Source organism: Lathamus discolor, chromosome 6 (assembly GCF_037157495.1).
Source record: "Lathamus discolor isolate bLatDis1 chromosome 6, bLatDis1.hap1, whole genome shotgun sequence".
Taxonomy (NCBI): domain Eukaryota; kingdom Metazoa; phylum Chordata; class Aves; order Psittaciformes; family Psittacidae; genus Lathamus; species Lathamus discolor.
In genome coordinates this window covers 49834042-49851750 of record NC_088889.1, presented here as the reverse complement: position 1 = coordinate 49851750, position 17709 = coordinate 49834042, and the positions used below count along the sequence as shown (strand labels likewise).

At 45.9% G+C, this 17709-nt stretch overlaps 1 protein-coding gene across 8 annotated transcripts in view; it reads right to left on the bottom strand.

The window, feature by feature from the left end:
- Positions 1-11440: 11440 nt before the first annotated feature.
- The window catches only part of GALNT16 (polypeptide N-acetylgalactosaminyltransferase 16), an 82953-nt gene continuing 76684 nt past the window's right edge, over positions 11441-17709 (bottom strand). For all 8 annotated transcript variants that reach the window (XM_065686758.1, XM_065686756.1, XM_065686755.1 and 5 more), the window contains one exon: positions 11441-15256. In XM_065686758.1, coding sequence (XP_065542830.1) covers positions 15119-15256 — 138 coding nt within the window. In that variant the 3' untranslated portion in view covers positions 11441-15118. The remainder of the gene's footprint in view (positions 15257-17709) is intronic.

The following is a 17709-nucleotide window of genomic DNA, read 5'->3' as shown; positions in this document are numbered from 1 at the left end:
CCTAAGTTTAAATTATTACCTTCTTAGTTACCAATGGCATCGGGTTTCACACACTCCCAACGGATGCCTGCTGGCCCTGAGAGGTTGGGGAATACCCATCCTTAGAGGTGTCCAAGACCTGACTAGATGCCAGACTGAATGACCTGATCTGTTTAGACATGCTTTGAGCAGGACTGGACTAGATGTCTTCTGGAGTTCTTTTCCAACCCAAACTATCCATCATTCTATTGGACTCACTACCTAAACATCCCATATCATGAAAAATGGGAAACTTGAGCTTTGAATCCCTGCTCTGACTAATTTCAGGCAGGCATTTAAACTCAGTGTTCCTCAGGCCACCTAGAGCAGAGCTGCAAATGGCAGGCTATCAAGTGGACTTGCATGACACAACATTCTTACTCACCAGGCTTCGGAAAGTGCAACTAATCCCCAGTGACAAAGACAGGGTGCAGAACAGTCAGATGTGATACTGTGCTGATACTCTTACTGAGAATAATGCCTTGTCATAGAGGTTTAGTCCCAAGAGGTCATCAGACATGCCACCCAGAAGCAACCCCTGTGCCCACCCTTTCCAGCCCTCAACCAATTAAAAAAAGTAATCTGTGTAAGAGATAAAAGGCCTCAGCAATCTGTGCTGTACTGATAGGGAAAGCTCAAGGACATTGCAAAATACTAGGAGAAGGTAAGAAACAGGCCATGCATGACAATGGAGGGAAAAGCAATCGCATCTGTGCCCCTTGTCTCCACCCCAATGCCTCCTAATCTCACTGGGAGGCAACAGCATTCTAATGCAGTATCTATCTTGTACTTGCAGGGGAAAGTCAGTACTACTAGGACAAGAAATAAACCTTGCTCCACATTTCACTTTTAACTATGCCTCATCTCAGGTTCTGAGCAGGAAGAGGGGAGGCGGAAAGAAATCTCTTAATAAATTAACTTGGTCTCAAAGGGAATTCTTAGGTTGCACATCTATTCCACTGTAACACTGGAGTGTAGCAGAAGCACCGAGATAACCAGAGTATAGCAAGCAGAGTCAGCATTCAAGTCTTCTCTTTGGAGAAGAGAATTCTTATTAAAATTCTGTATTTTTCAAATACAGAATTTTTTCTTCTCCAAGCTCATCATCTCTAACATTTTACCCAGTGCTAAGCCAGTGCTTTCATTGTGTGGCTTGTAGTGCTCTTCCACAGCACACTTTTTCATCTAATTACTATCTTTCTAAATCCTAGGCCAAGTGAGTTCGATTTCTATCCCCTTTGTGCTAGTAGCATCTCTTTCTATTTTCTCCAAGTACTTCTCATCTCCCAGGAAAAGCAATGATTGCCCATCTCAATTTTGCTAGATTAGTAACTTGGATTTGGTAGTTTGTTCCTGTACACAAGTTGCTCTGTCTCCTTCTCATCCTAGCAGTTTTCTTCAGCATTTCCTGTCTCAAGTTTGTCTTTGATTGAACATAGTTACTGTTCTGGGCACCTGCAGCTCTAAATTAAGTTTACCAGTCTTTCATACTGTAGTAATGATATCTCCTTTGTCTTAACCAGAAATGAATCATTTAATGCCTCCTAAAATAGCATGTAGGTTTTTTTCATGTTTACAACACAATTGTTCAGTGACCATGCAGTGCACCCTCTATCCCTTTTCTCTATCATCTTCAAGTAAAAGCACTTACTATTCACACACAATGAAATAACTTCAGCTAGAAAGCTTGAGAAAGAGACATGAGAATAACCAAGCATTTGATCTTAATGAAGACACTCACCTTGGATATTCTGGAGAGCTCAAATCCTGTCTGAAATGAGCGGAGCAGGGGCTGGATTAACCACAAAACTGTGTTGCTCTGTTTCTTGACAGAAAGGCACCCAAATCAGGTCAGCCATAGCTTCAGAAAGTATTTCCCTTCTGAAAACACCAAAGAAAAATAGGGGCCTACCTCCATCTTATAATTAATGGGCTAATCATCTCGTTAGCATGTTGTATAATCTAGAGAGCTCCCTGATCAGCATGATGGCTTCTGCCTTCCTTCTCAGACCCCATTCTCCCTGTGTACAGGAAACATAGGGACCTCACTTGGAGCCCCAGATGTCTCCTGTGGGGAAACAGCAGCCAACAGAATTTTTATCAATCATCTCCTCCTGCCCCCAACATATCTCAAATAAAACGTTTTAAGCTCCATAATTCTGATTTTATAGTTTGTTTCTGTAGAAAATTCATGGCTACCTCCAGGCACGTAGCCATTAGAAGTTAGACATCACTTAAATCTAGTTGGAGGGAGAGGGGAGGTCCAGCCTCAGAAGTGTTTGGCACGTAATTCAGATTGAAAAAAGTACCTGTGTGACTTTGTCCAAGGTCTCTTTTGGCTCCTGGAATAATGTAAAATACAGGTTCCAGGCTAATACCAGCTGAACAGCTTAATGCTGAGCACTTCGGTCCAATTCCACCTTTCCCTCTTTACACAGGCATTAACCTGATATTTCCTGCCCTACCTTCCATGAAAACCTGACACCCACCCTAACTACTAACAAGTAGTGCTAATTAGTCAATGCAGAAGATCCTCTTAGAATTGGAACACACCCCTCTTCCTATTTACTTAGATAAGCCCCATAAAGAGAAGTCCATCAATGGTGGTTCAATGCACCGATGCCATCCCTGGCTGAAGATGTCAACGTAGGAATAGTTTCTGGGGGCCCTGGGTGTGTTGTGGGAGAGCAGCACAATGCAATTGCCCTTTTCTTACATTTTCTCCTAGGCACTTGGTGTGGATCATTGACAGAAACAGGCTAATGGACTGGATGGGACATTTATCTGATCCAACACACATAAGCACTCTGTGTTGGACTTTTTTTTTTGTTACTTGACTAAAGCTTTCCACAGATGTTTTGCAGGGAAGATGAAAGTGTCCCTGCAGACTTAAGGTAGATAAGGAGTTGCAATAGCATCTTTCCCATATATTTTCCACATATTTTCCTCATTGTTTTCGCAAGTTCAGTGTTTTGGGCATGGTGTCATGAGAATGAGAGAAGTGGAGATGATATAACTATAGCTGATGTAGTTATTGTTTAGGAGCTGTTTACTCATGGGCTTCATGAAGACCCAGAAAATGCATGCACCAGAAATGCACTTGAAATACCTACTTCATGGCACGGAATGTTTTTTAAGGTGGCACCTAACATGGTAGATAACTTCTTTTGTAAACTTAAATGCAATGAATAATACTGATTTAGCCATATCCATGTTTCTTTGAAGTCTAATGCTTCGCCACTCTTGCAATTACTCTCCAGATGAGTTCTAGGGGCCTTGGCAATTGCTTGCTGCTGCTATTTTGATCCTATGCCCTAGGAGTATGAAGTCAGTTACAGAAACTCCATCTGAGTCCCTTTAATGAACTACATGAATTAGAGCCCTGCAATAAAGCCCAATTAGAAATGAGAGCACAGAGAATATTGATCTCCTTAAAGCCTTTTACAGCTTTCAGGGTCTGCTTGGTCACTCATCGCTACAGCCAACACTAAGCCTTTCCTGACAGTTCCCTTCATTAGCTTGCTGGGATTATGGTCAGATTAAGACTCGATTGAACAGATCAGCTGGTGGGAGCGCTGGGGTATGAGGGGCTGCCCCCAAATAACCCTTCTCACACCTGCTCAGAGTCCTCGGGGTCAGGTTTTATTCCTCTCTAATTCAGAGGAAATTTCTACAGCAGTTCTTGCTTTTCCTCTGAGCAACACCAAAAAGGCCCTTTGAGACTTTGTAATCTGTTTTACTAATGGGCATGGTGTCTGGGGGTTTTGAGTTCACCGGGGTCACTGATGATAGCATTATCATGCACAGCACTCCCATTTAAGAATGCCAGTAACTCCAGCAACTCAAGACCTTCAGCCTTCTTGGCAGTATATTACAGGATAAAGAATCCCCATGGTAATGAAGCACACATCATTTAAATGAGGCATTTGAATAAGAACTTTGGGAAGTGTGCATTAAGAGGGATGTATGGAATCCTAGCCAAAACATAGGTCTCAAAGTCAGACGATTTCAGACTCTTTCCCAGGCTGTACCCCAGATGAAGTATGGGGTCCATACAGCTCAGATCCAAGTGGTGTAGGTGGATTTGAATGGTTACCTCTCACACTGGAATCCAGAAAGCTTCTATTCAGCTGTTGTCCAAAGCTGGATTCACCTCGGACATATACATTTCAGCCTTCACAGCTCAGGATCTGCTCCAACACCTACCCAGAAGTGCTTTAGTCTCAGCTGTATTCAGACCATCTCTGTGAGTAGGTGCTAAGGGAACTCTTAAACAAGGTGTTCCTCCATTGCCCTTGATTTGGTAAGCCTTCTGAGAGCACAGCCTTTGTTAATCAACACAGAAATAAAAGAACAGATGCTGCTTTCTCTATTTCACCAAGCTGTATTTCAGCTGGGGGTGGCAGGAGGAGTAGAGGGCAAAACAGATTGGCTTATGGTGAGGCTCTCTTGAAATCCTTGGTAGGAATATCTGAGGATGACCTGCACCAGAAGGAAAGTAATTACAGTTTTCTAGCAGCAGCTGGGGCATGTGCGTGGCAGGAAGGTCCTGCATGCCAGGCACTGCTCCAAAGGCTGTCCATGAACTTGAAATTAAACAGTTACAGAATAAAAATACAAAGTGATTCCTGAAGCAGTCTCAGGCTCCAGGCCTTGCTCCAGAGACAGACAGCTCATTCAAGAGTAGTTCAACACTAGGGTAGAACCATACATCCTTTGTCCGAATGAAGCTTTATTATCATGCGAGGCATAAAGCAGAGCAGCTTTAGCAGGCAGAGCCCTGCTCATCAGTGCTAAGTTCATCTCTGATTTGGGGACCTTGCTTAGGCTGATGCCAGGTTGGTGTTGTTCACTGACACTGTTTTTAATGAGACCAGAATTAAGCTGAGAGGGGGAAAAGAGAAGAGTTTCACAGAAATCCAGACCCCTGCTCTCAGGCCAAATGATTTGTGCTCTAGAACTTCCCCAAGCTCTTTAGCATCAGCTCAGCACTGGCAGTCACCTGACAAACTCCTGCCAACAGAGCTTAGAGTAAACAGAGGTGATGTGTGACACCTTAAATATTGCTAATGAACATCAGGTGTTTGCAGGGGAAAATGGCTCCTCGACTTAGATATGGTAATTATTTTAAAGATCTATTTAGCATTTAGATTGCTTAAGGGGGAAAGAGCTTGGAGCTCTTGATTGCCTTGAAAAATGCTTCGGTATTAAGTGGGTCTCTTTGAACACTGCTTTCATCTACTCAGACAGAAAGCAGAGGTGACACTTCAGCTTGGGATAATTAGAGGGACTTTGACATCATTTGGTTGTCCTTGTCAACAGCATTTTAACAGGCAGCCTCTACTTAAAAAACCTACAACAAACTTTGCACAAGAGCATTTAAGAGAGTTAAAGTACAAATACTGGAACCATGCTGCACTGAAGCCTTGAGAGGAGCCCTGCAAGACCCAGCCTAAACATTTGCACTCTGCCGTTTAACCCCAAGCAGAAGACCTTTTGGTATGCTTAGACTTAGCTATATCTGTTACATCTTCAATGCTCGTTTTCAGCAACAGATATTTATGGCTGCAGCATCATTATCAGCTCTCACAGGCTGAGTGTTTTTAACTAAACAAAACTCTTGGAGGTGAAGGCTTCCATGAAAATCCCAGATATGGCAGGAGGTAAAAGGGGTGGCTGAGCGAGAGACTGAACTCTCCTGTGGCAGCTGAATCTCTCAGCTCACAGCCAGGCTGCCCTGTGCTAACCTGTGCCAGTAAGCCTGGTTTGATGGCTTAAAACTATTCAGAGCTGGCCAAAAGGACAAAGCAGCCTGCAAGACTAGCCCCTCAGGCTGAGCAAATCCAGCAATTTGGAATCAAGTCTCTGCTATGGTTTGCTACTTTAGTTCAAAAATCTAAGAGATTACGAGAAAAGTTACTTCTGCCTCAAAGAGGTCACTCCATTCCCGAGCTGCTGGAACACTGTTTGGATGCTTCCCGCACTGCAGCATGTTCAATGGCAAAGGCAGTCCAGATGTTGTTTTAAAGCCCACGTAGTCAACTCTTCATCTATGCAGCAGCTGTCATTAATCTGATTTTAGTGGGAAGACATATCAGCGTATTGAGTAGTGTTGCAGATGAACAACTTGAGATAGGTAGGGTGTTTCAAAGGGGAAGAGAGGTGAAGTTGGACACCAAGGGATGACCTGTACAGAGCATCCCTTGAACACTGCCAATGCAGAAGGTAGGCCTGCTTCAAGCATTAGTTGTATTTCTCTCCATCCTTGTAGCCACTTCAAGTGTTATATTACCAGTTTCCCTGTGTCAGCTGCTGAAGAAAAACCAAGCAGGATAAGCACAGAGCTCCCTAGGGGAGCCCTCAGTCCCACTTGCCTTGGGCCAGCTCTCTACTGCTGCTTCTGCCACAAAGCCAGTGACTGCTGACCGATAGCGTTCTCCCAGCCACTTGCATTTCTTAAAGCCAACAGTATTAAAATAATGGTTGATCTTAAAGGTCTTTTCCAACGTAGTTGATCCTATGATTCTGTGAAAATGCACAGCAAGAAATCTAATGCAAGCAGGAACAATGACTTAGACTGAGTCTGTTTCCCAAATATGAACCCCCCCACAACCCTGCAAAAAAAAGAAGGAAAAATGCAGCAGTGAGGAGAAAGCCAACCATCAATGTCTGCTGAGAGAAATGTTTCTCTGTTCTGTCTCCTCACCCATAAAGTCTGTTTTAAGACCACAAAGGAGAAAAGCAGATGTAAGTGAAGATGATGTCAAAACACTCAGAGACTAAATAGAGGAAGAATTTCACCCTTGTTTTCCTGCCTGGCTGGGCAGGCAAGGCAGGATGTGTATGTGCACACACCAGATGCAGCGTAGTCAGCACAGAGCGGGGATCAGCATAGATACACTGCCCCAGCAGTGGCACAGTGGTCCAGGCAGCTTGTGTAGCCCACCCTGACCGAGGTTCAGGCAGCACTGACTGCATTGTGAGAGCTGTGCCAGAGGGAAGGTTTGCTTTTCTCACACTCCACTGGGAGCGCAGCAAACTCAGAGATTGATAGAGCAAAGGAAAAACCCAACAAAGAATTAAACAACTCACAGGAGAAAATCGATTAGGAAACACCAATAATAAAAATGTTTCCTCTTTGCCATGGGGAAAGTGTTTTCTGAGGTGGGTGCATTAAAGTTCAGTTCATGTGGCAGCCAGATGGAATCATTCCCAGTCTGGAGAAGGGAAGAGAGTACTGGGAGCTGATGTGACTATTCTGCAGTCACTGAGAATGAGAGCTGACAGCAAAACACATCCTTTTTGCTCTGTCCCTTGGAAGGCCGAGGCAAACTCAGAATTAACTGTCTCTGTTATGTGTTCTCCACTGAATTTCCAGCACTGGTCGCTCTTGTGTTTGTTTTAAAAGGGAAGGAATCACTGCAATGATGAATGAAAAAGACCTTCTAGTTCAGGCATGGCCAGCCTTGGACAGTCTGCTCCATGAAGGTGGGTGCAACGGGGTCCAACAGCCCCACATTCTGCTGCAGGCTGGAACACAAACACCTGCATATCAGTGCAGCCCTGCTGCTGGCTGCATAATGTCTCTCCAGTGGGAGCCAAGCTTGGAAGTCCCAGCCTGAGCACTGGTCTTCCAAGTCCCACTGGTTGCCTAGCACAGGCCAAGCTGGCCGCTGAAATAGGAGGGGGATAGCTTGCAGAAGGGCTGAGGGCAGCAGCGACTGTAAACAAGAGGCAGGTCTACATTGTCCTCAGGGCCTGACCCACAGTCTTCTTGTCCTAGAAACACCCCAGCCACCACAGGAAGACCCCTATTCCTTTCATACCCTTTCTTCTCCACCCTGTTGTTCTGCTACTGAAGGGGCTGAAGGGCACTCATCAGCCATCTTCCCATTCTTTCTACTCTGGAAACTACGGCCACATTTGAGTGCCCTCATACCTATTTTAGCATTTCCCCTTCCACTGCTTTTCTGCTTGCCACAGCTCTGAGAACAACACTGCTTTTCTTTAGCAAAGCCAAAATGCCAACCATCACCCTCAAAATATACCAGCATTGACATGATTTCTGATTTGCCCTAATTATATGTTCAGAGGACTGGAAAACAAGGTGTTTTCATGGGTAAAGAATTTCACACGAACATTGAACTGTAAAAAGAATTTTCAAATAATATTTCAAATAGCCTTTTCAAATAAGCTGTTTTCTCTACTTTGTATTCAGCTGCCCCACTTCTTTGAAACCTTTGTGGTCAGTTCCAAAATCCAGCTGTACTGCAGGGCCAGTTCTTGTCACCCAGCTGCTGAAGGGAAAGCAACAGCAAACAGCAGCATGTCTACAGGTTAAAGCTAAATAACCATCAGGAGACCCCATGGCAGTCCCACAGGGCAGTGACACAACATGCCAGGACACAAGGTGAAGAGGGATCTTGAGAGCTGGGGTGAAGCCTGTGAGAGCTCATGACGACCCCACACTTACAGGAAGCTAAGGCTGCTACAGAGAAGGTAATATTGAGATCCACCCGTCAGTTGAGACTGAGGCAGGGAGAAGGTGAAACACCCCTGGGCTCTGACCAGGAGACTCAGGAAGAAGAGCCCTTGGGAGAAGAAAGTTGAGACATACCAGGACCCATGGGTGGCTTTCTGTGTCAGTGACCCCACTTAGTTCAGTTCATGCTCATGAATTTGAGCATCCCACAGGCACTGGCCAGATCATCACCCGGCGCACACTACTGTTACTACTGCTACGCGCAGCCCCACTGCAGGCAGTGGTAAAGAGCCCTGCTGTACTAGTTTCCATGGAAATCAAAACCAGAGAAGCTGGTTGCTACCAAAATCTCATTAAAACACAATTTTGTCCCAAGTAGATTGTTTTGTTATGTTTGTTCTCATTCTTCTTACTGCACCACACAGTACAGATGAAGCTGGCTTTATTTTAATGACTCACACTTGTAAAGCACAAGTTTCATTGACAATGTCAAGCAGAAGCTGCTATCTCCATTTCTCCATTTGGATGGGCTGTCCCTGACTCAGAAATAGGCAGGTCTGAACACTTACCCAGTATCATTCCCAGCACAGAAATACTACCTTGTTTTCGCCTGATCTTAATTACTGGTCAGTCACTGGTGAGATTTAAGCAGCATTTCTCAAACAGGTGCTGAACAGTCAAGAAAGCCTCCCATTTGAGGTTGGTTGCCTCCCATTGCCCAGCAGCACCTTTGGAACATGGTGCAGCACAGAAGCTTTCCTGACAGAGCTCTGGACTGTATTGCAGGTGCTTGCAAAACACCTTACAGAAAGAAAGCCCTAGAACTGTGGATGACAACCCCACTATCTTGCGCCCAAGTGGTGGAGGGGCAATACCTCCCTGCCCACAAATGGGTACAGAGAAGCAGAGCCAGAAGCTCAGCATGCTGCAAACACCCCAATCACTTTCACAGGGCAGCATACTGCTGAGTTTCTGCTACCATAGCAGCAAAATAAACACTGGAACCAAGGTTTGGTTTAGGTATACCTAAACATCTGACTTCAACATTTGCAGTTCTCCAGGGCTTCTTTGCTTCTGCTGAAAATGCTCACAAGTCACAACAAAGGGATGAATCTCAGGACCCATAAGAGGGAAGGATACAGGAGCTGTTCAGCTGTGTTGGCCAAGCAGTATGAGACAGAGAGAGAAAGGATGTGAGACGTATGTTAGGATGCTTGCCCGAGGGAAGAGCAGCAGTCAGGTTTCCAGGTGCTTCTGCAGTTAGCATGTACTTCTAAAATGTTGAGGAGCTCACGTCAGTGACTGGAGATACCAACCTCCACACGCCCTGCAGCCCAACTGCAGAGGGTTTTGAGAATGGAGACACTTGCGTAAGGTCTCTGTATCAAGCAAGTTCCTTTTAACAGACTGCAGAAAAAGGAGCTCTCAGATCTCCTAGCACCTAACTTTATTACTGTGCGTAGTCTGGAGAACATTTTCTTGGAAAATAACCTGCTTTGTGAGTGCTGAAATGAACTATTTGAGTATTAAAAAAAAATCCAACAGAAAACCAAACCAAACCAAACCAATAAAACCCTAAAAACCCAACACCCAAACAAATAAACCCAAACACAACAACCAAACCCAACAAATCCAAACAACACTTCCTTTGCCTTTTGAGACAAAGCATTTACTGCATTTGACCCAGCTGATTGACTGCTGTGTATGTAGTGCTTCTATGGCTTTAACCTACTGCAAAGAAATTATTCCACTATAATTCCCCCACACACTTGGCTCTAGTCCATTTTGATGCAACTATTTCTACTCCAAACTCTCCTACCTCATTCACATGCCAGATCACTGCATGCCTGACCCTGTCCTCCTCAGAGGGTAACCCATCCCTCACCCACTTCTCCTTCAACCCCAGCCCCCCCCCAGTTTGGCTCTTTACAAGAGCAGTATTTTATTTGCCTAGACAGGACTAGTTAAAGTCTTCCCAGCCATCGTTACAGCCTGAGAAACCTCCTGGTTGCTGTCGCACTTTGGTGGTCATCACTCAAGGCGTGCATAGCAGGACTCCAGAGACACAGCCCAGCTGATGTCCTGCTACAGAAGCAGCAGTTAGACAGAAAGCCCCATCTCTTGTCTTTTTTATCTGCCAAGTTCCCACAGCACTTCAACATCAGATAAATTACCAGGCAGCATGGGGAAGCACTGGCTCCCTCCACACCCCATAACTTCGAATGCACCTTCAGCTTCCTTCCCTAGACAGAGGCTCTGTCGTAACTGTAGAGGCAGACCCAGCTGATCCCTGTTTGAAAAAGCCTCTGGGGTAAACTAAGGCAGTTAAGCCCTGATTCTAAACTCAAAGACTCCACACTGACATTGCTGGCTGGGCTTTTTTTATTAGTAAAGTGAGATTAGGAAGGTTTACCAGCCTACGTGGGGAGTCACAGTATTCAAGGCTTAGCAATGCCTCAGCCAATGTGCTAGGAGGCATCTGTGGGTGGTGATGCTTCTCTGCCCTCAGGCTAGAGGCAGAAGACAGACCTTTGGGAGGCTTAGTGAGGAACAGGCAGCCTTACTAATCTTTTCCTATAGCCTAAGGAAAAGATTAAGGAGGGAGTAACAGGAAGAATTAATTCCCCCCACCTCCAGCTATTTCTTTCAGCCAGTCCATTAACTGCTCTTAACTTTTACTAGAAAGGATACTTGCCTGCCTAGCCAGCAGAAGAGAACTTTCTCACTGTTTTCACCTGATATACCACCGTATCCTAGAAATAGCTCTGCCAGCTCCTGCAGTATCACTCTAGAAGCCACCCAGAAACCCACGCAAAGAACTGTGGCATGTGTGTCCGGGGACACAAACCAAGTGAGAGACAGAGGCAGGGACCAGCCAAGAAAGGGTGGAGGGTTTTTTTCCCGATGGGAAGTAAGGGGGGATAAGAACAGGCTGAAACACTTGTTTCAAAGTGGATTTTATTCCAGGCATTAAACAGATTCTGGTACATGCTTTCTTCAAGAAAAGGGAAAACAAATCTGGGCTCCACATAAATTACATCTGGCAAAGTGTAACTTACAACTGAGCGGGGAAAATAAACCCTTCGGAATTGATTTCTGTACAACAGCAGTTTCAGCTCCTCTTAAATAAACCCGCATTGGTTCACAGCACATGAAATTACTTTGGATGATCTGATACAACAACAGCTTTCTTGAGAGGTGTTAACAATGCAAATGCTCTGTCTTGACAGTCTGGGGGGCTGTTTAAAGTAAACAGGAAAACAAGGGTGAGCAGCTGTTTGTTCTGACTTAAAGAAACAAATCACTGGGGCAAATCTGAGGGCTCAGTCAGTTTGCTTTCAAAAAACCCAACAGAATCCTTTTCTAAAACATGGCACTGCATGGACCTTGGGGAAAAAAGCACAGATAACTTCGTTCCTCTTTTCCTTCAGAGCAAGGGAAATGGAAAACATACCAATATTGATTTTGGACAAGACTTTGTGTATTCTGAGGAGAAGTTTAGCTTGCCCACATTTGAAAGCAGCCTTTTGTAATCCACCACCTTTTTAACAATAGCTAAAAGCCATTGGAAACCAGTGGCTACCAGATGATGTGGGACAAGGTCCGGGGTCTGCACTGAGCCTACAGGAATGTCCTGTGAGCAGTGCTTTAGATGACAGACAGGTAAATCGTGTAGAGGTGACCTCAGGAGAGCATGTCCAAAACCAGGAAGAGTTAGGGCTCTGGCAGCCCCTAACGCCGGGAGCAATATGAGTTACTGACATCTAACATGTGCCCACCTTTCCCTTTTCATCGTGAGGCCAGAACACCTGAAGAAGGACAATGTCCAATCTTTAGCTGCCCCAGCTCACAGCCCCAGAAAATGCCCATTCACACTCTGCCAGGTGGTGAGGAGTAGGAAGAGAGGCACAAATCAACACAGCTAGTCTGGGTACCTCTTCTCCAGGAGCCATCAGTAGCCTCCAACACTGGAGCTAAGCACAAAGTCAAGGGCAGTAGCCAGTGTGCTGACAAGAGCCCTTTGAACAAGCGCTGGCCCAGAGCTTGGAGACTGTATGTAAGCAGAGCTTCTGTGGTCTGCAGCGTCAGGAGAACTTGTAGAGGAGCTGGGTCCTGGTCCCAGTATGGTTATGAAGAAGGAACTGCAAAAAAGCTGCACACACAAAGTGGGAGCAAGGAGGAAGGAAGCAGTACCTGGTGGAGGAGTGAACATGCTGTTAGCTGCAACCCTTGAGCTGCTGGAGGGTGAAATGGGGGAAGCTCTGATGGTCCACTTAGGATGCATTTTATAGAGAACTTTAGTACAGTACCTGCTGAATGGCCTTTCACCTGTATTTGCATTAATTTTTTTCAAGCCAGGTATGTGAGAACTTTGCTGTCTCTGTCTCCTAATGCTTAATGATGCTGTTTTGGAAGTAGCATCTCCATATCCTTGCTTAAAAAAGCAATTTCTAGTAGGAAGGCATCTTTCCCCACTGATGGGTCTTGTCTGTTCTGCCCCCCTTCTATTCATAGATTATTTCCTTTTCTTCTCTACTTTTTCCTGGCCCTAGTGGTTCAGGCCCAAAGCACCTCTATAAAGGGAAAGGGAAATCTCTGCAGAGTAGGTCCCCCATTCCCACACAGAAATGCAGCTGCACAATGCAGTAAGCTTGGGACCAAAGGGAACTGCCTCCTGAGCTTTCACAGTGTGGGCAGTTCATTCATCTGGTTAATCAGTGTCGAGACGGTGAACTGATGTCAAAGTGAAGGCGGAAACAGGAAAAAAGCTCTGGCCACATGATGCATTTAGTGTTTTAAATAAAAGAACTGAGAACAGAAAACAAATTGTCCAGTTCTCACGCAAGCACTTCTGAGCGCATACAACATATGAAGAACAGTATCTGTTCTTTTGTCAACTGCTGGGGCTAATGCCAAGCTAAGAGAAAGAATTATAAAGGGATACAGACATGATCAAAAGCAGCCAGCTGTTCAGAATCCAAATGAATATCTTGTTTCTTCTACACCAGGTCAGAAAGGAGCCAGGCAAGCAATTGCCTACTAAAGGTCATCCGGCTATCTGGTTCCCCTGCCAGGTTCTTGGAGAGGAGGGCTTGTTTACAAAACCTAGCTCCAAGAGGAAAATTTAACAGATCTTGTAGGAAGAGGTGAAGTTGTGAAGATTCTTTTACTGGAATAGGTAAACTTCCCCTGGCAGGTCTGAAAATCCACACTCAGCTACAGCTGACTGGTAACTGGGAGCAGGACCGGGACGCCAGCTAGAGACACCAGTTGTCTTTGGTATTTCCAGAACACAAAGGAGAGATCTCTTGGGCAGGCCTGTGCTGTGGAAACATTTGTGCAGGGGGCATTTTCAGCTCCACCAACTAACCTGCCCATGGTCCCCATTGGAAGGAGAGATGGGTGTCCCAAGTGAAGCAGCCCCGGGCCTTTTCACCTCTGCTTTCTCAGAGGGAGGAGGAAAATAGAGAGGGATTGGGTGGCTTGTCATGCTGGGCTCTGTTCCATGCAGAGCTGGAGAGCCAGCGAGGAGGCTGTGCTCCTGCCCAGACAACAGCAGGATGCCTGCAATGACCTAAGGGCTGTCCCTTCTGCCTCATGCAGCGGGGAACTGGGTGGGCTCCTGCCATAGGCCTGAACCAAGTGCAATGGCACTGTCAGTGAGTGCTGCACACAGAGCTCTGTGCATCACCCTCACCGTGGGGTGCAGCAGGCAGTGTCCGTTAGCATCAGGAGAAGCAGCCAGAGAACAGTCCCAGCTTCCCTGGCATCCAATAGTGTCAGCACCCATCTCTGACCAGCTCTGCAGGAATGTGGTACACGGAGCACAGGTCCAGCAGGCTGCCTGCAGGTTTGGATAACTCATGGAGGCAGGGCTGGCCTTCCACCCGTAAAAGAATGGAAGCAAGAATTCAACAGGGAATAGTCCCCAAAACAGTCCCTGGTTATTACGCTGCTAAAACAGATCATCCCTTTTCCAGCTCTCGTCAGCATTGTGCCAACCTCAGCTCATTTGGCTGTCGAGCACCCACTACAGGCAGAGGAATTAACAGGCCCCCCACAAAGAGGTTACAAACATGCCCCCAAGGTCTTCTAGTTCCTCCCCAGCCCTCCGCTTATCATCATGGCTCTTCTGGCCAGTCGTCACTGAGAGAGAGACACACATGCACGAATGATGCACAATGTTAGAGCAAAAAGCCAGGGAAGCCAATGAGGTACCAATGTTTGTACAAGCATTGTCTAATCTGGTGGACCGAAGATCGTGGACTCTGCATGCAGAGGAAGGAATGCATGGGGAGAGCTGCAAGGCAGTTCTGGTCACTCCGAGTGTTTGGCTGGGTCCTCCCCCCTTTCTGGGTGCAGCTGTGCATGGACATCAGCTGCAAAGGAGAACTTAAGACAACAGATGGGAAGATTTGAACAACTCTCCTCATCCCTCTCAGTCCCAGCTTCTCTGAAAAGCTCAGAAACAACAAGTACTCAGCTGAAATGGTGGCTTGCTGATGGGCACAATGAAAACATTTAGGGTCAGACATACAAAACCATTCCTCCCTTCCTGATCCCGCTCTGTTCCCAAAGTCTCATGCACAAAGAAAAAAGGAGATCTCTGTGCTACCATCATGTTGCTTGTAGCAGCTCCCACTGTTGGCCAGGTACACCTGCTTGGCAAGGGTTGGTCACCACTCTCCCAGTCTGGTTTTCCAGGCAGAGACCACTGACAAAGTGTTGAATGAAACTGCCTTTCATCTTCCATTTCTGCAAGAAGACAGAGACATGCTGTTACTTCAATTTCACCACAGAACTGTACCTCCAAGAAACAGGAGAACGGTTGAGTATAAACCTCAGGTAAATCCCAGCAACTGGGGAGACTGAAAATCTAGGCATAGGCAGCATCTCTAAGGAAGTGGTTTCCTGTATTAACCACACCTGGAGTTTGAGTTTAGACGAATTATAGGGCTAGATATTCAGAAGAATCTAGAAGGCAAACAACGCAAAAATCAGCAAGTAGAGGCATTTTCAAAAGCATCTAAGATCCACAGTTTCCCTGCCATTCTTTGTCCTGTATCTCTAGGCACCCAGATACCTGTCAAAACCTAAAATCCTTCTATGATTTCTTTCCAATCCATAGAAAGCAAAGCATTGACAGCTCATCCAACATGAAAAGCAATCTATCCACAGAAAGCAAAATTCACACTTCTTGCTGCTTGACTAAATTGTATCTATCTCCCCTCCACGTCACCTCATCTCTCAAGTCAAGATTTTTATCAGCCCTACACTGAAAGCTCTTCATAGCTCTGTACTCTTTTTAGCTGGCTCGTCTTTGTAATCTTATCTGCCTTGCCGACATTTCGGTTTATAACTGTCCATTTGACAGCTTTTCTGAACACAGTGCTCTGCTTTCTGCAGCGCTGTCCTCTGGGTCTGCTCCCCTCAGAGCAAATCCACCTGGCTCCACATGCAACCCTTTCCTGAAGGTCCACTTTGGTCATATTGCTTTCTAGGACAAAACATATGTCCTAACCTTGAATTGCAAATTTTGCTGGGAAAAGGCTGTAGCTTCCCTCCCTGCTGGAAAGAACTTGGACCACTGTGGCTGACAGTGAAGAGAAATAAAGCAGAAATGGATCTGCAGACTTGGGATCTCCCAGGTGAGGCTGGGCAATTTCCCTCCAGTGGGGCCGAGATCAGCAGGTCATTGGATCGAGTGTTCCAGGCTCCAGAGATTTTCCCATCACTCTTTCCAGTCACACAGATGACTCAGCTAGGATCAGGGTCTGGGCCCTCAGTCAGTAAGCAGCTTAGGAATATTATGAAGATGTTTTGGCTAACCCATGGAACTGATTAAGAAAAAGAAAGAGCTTGACAACACTGATGTACCTCAAGGCTGTTGAAGAAATTATATGCAAAGGGGGAAAGAATCTTGTAATATCCAGGCGATGTCAAAACCTACAAACATTTTAATTCTTGGGTAACATAGCAAACAGATTGCCACATTGCTGTGTGGTTTAAGATATCCAGTTATGTTCAGCTATTGCTGGCAGCTCTTCTCCAAATCTGTGTGCTGGTCATGTTTCTTAGAGGTCAAGAGCAGTTGCAAAGCCCAGATTAATCTGTTGCTCCTGTATCACATATTCTTTCAAGACTAAGTATCAGCAGCAGGATCCCTTTGCCAGCACTGCTAGCCCTATCTGACAGGATACCACTGAAGGAGAGCTGTTTGCCCAGCAAGAAGCTGGGTTTAATAGGCAAAGGAGCAAAGGAATGTGAAGAGGATTGAGAGGAAGATAAAATGCAATCTGTGCTCTGCAGTGCCCTCACCAGCTGCTGCAACCCCCTGCCTACACAGATCCCAGAGCCATCTGGCTCTCATCTGGCAGAAATCTCCCCCCAAAGAGCTGAGGAAGAGTTAATACCGTAAAGCAGAAGCTGTAAGGATGGAGTGGAGAGGAGGAGGTCTTCTCTGGAAAGCTGTGCACTCTGCTAGCTGGTACAATCTCTGCACAATGACCTCCCGCCACTGCTTCCAAGGATCATAGACACCTCCATGAAGAGCCTCTTGACCATCTCCTGCTGTGCAAAGGAAAACTCTTCCTTGCCTTCCACCCTCTCCCTGCCTCTCTGTACTTGTGAATTCCCAGCCTTCTCCTTCACCTTCCCCTGTGCATGTGCTAGAAAACGCCTGCCAACCAACTGTCCCATACACCCTATAGCTCACCAGAAGACCGTGCTGCAAAGGAGTATGCTGTTACAAGATTTGAGATAGAGGGCAAAGGCAGTTACTAAGGGACACTGGTTTTCTTCCCCATGGCTCTTCAGGAGAATATTAGCCCCACTGGGAGGCTTGTTCATGTTATCCTCCAGATCAGAGGAATCAGATCAGAGACCTGCTGCTGTATCACCTTTTCATGCTAAGCAGCTACCCTCTGTGATGTTTGTAGGGAGAGTCAACAGCCTTGCAAACACTCACCAGAGCACGTTTGTTGCTGCTAACAAAGTACACCAAATCAATCCACTTCTCAGTGAATCACACCACTGGAAAGCCCAGCATTTCAAGTCATCCCATACCCCTGTGTTCAAAAGAAAGTTGGTCAAAGATGGGAAAGGGGGAGGAGGAACACTGAGAAGTGACAGAAAGATGAATATAAGGTTCATCTGGGCCGCAGGAAGGTGCAATACATGGAGCTGTTATAAAGCATACTGACAGTAAA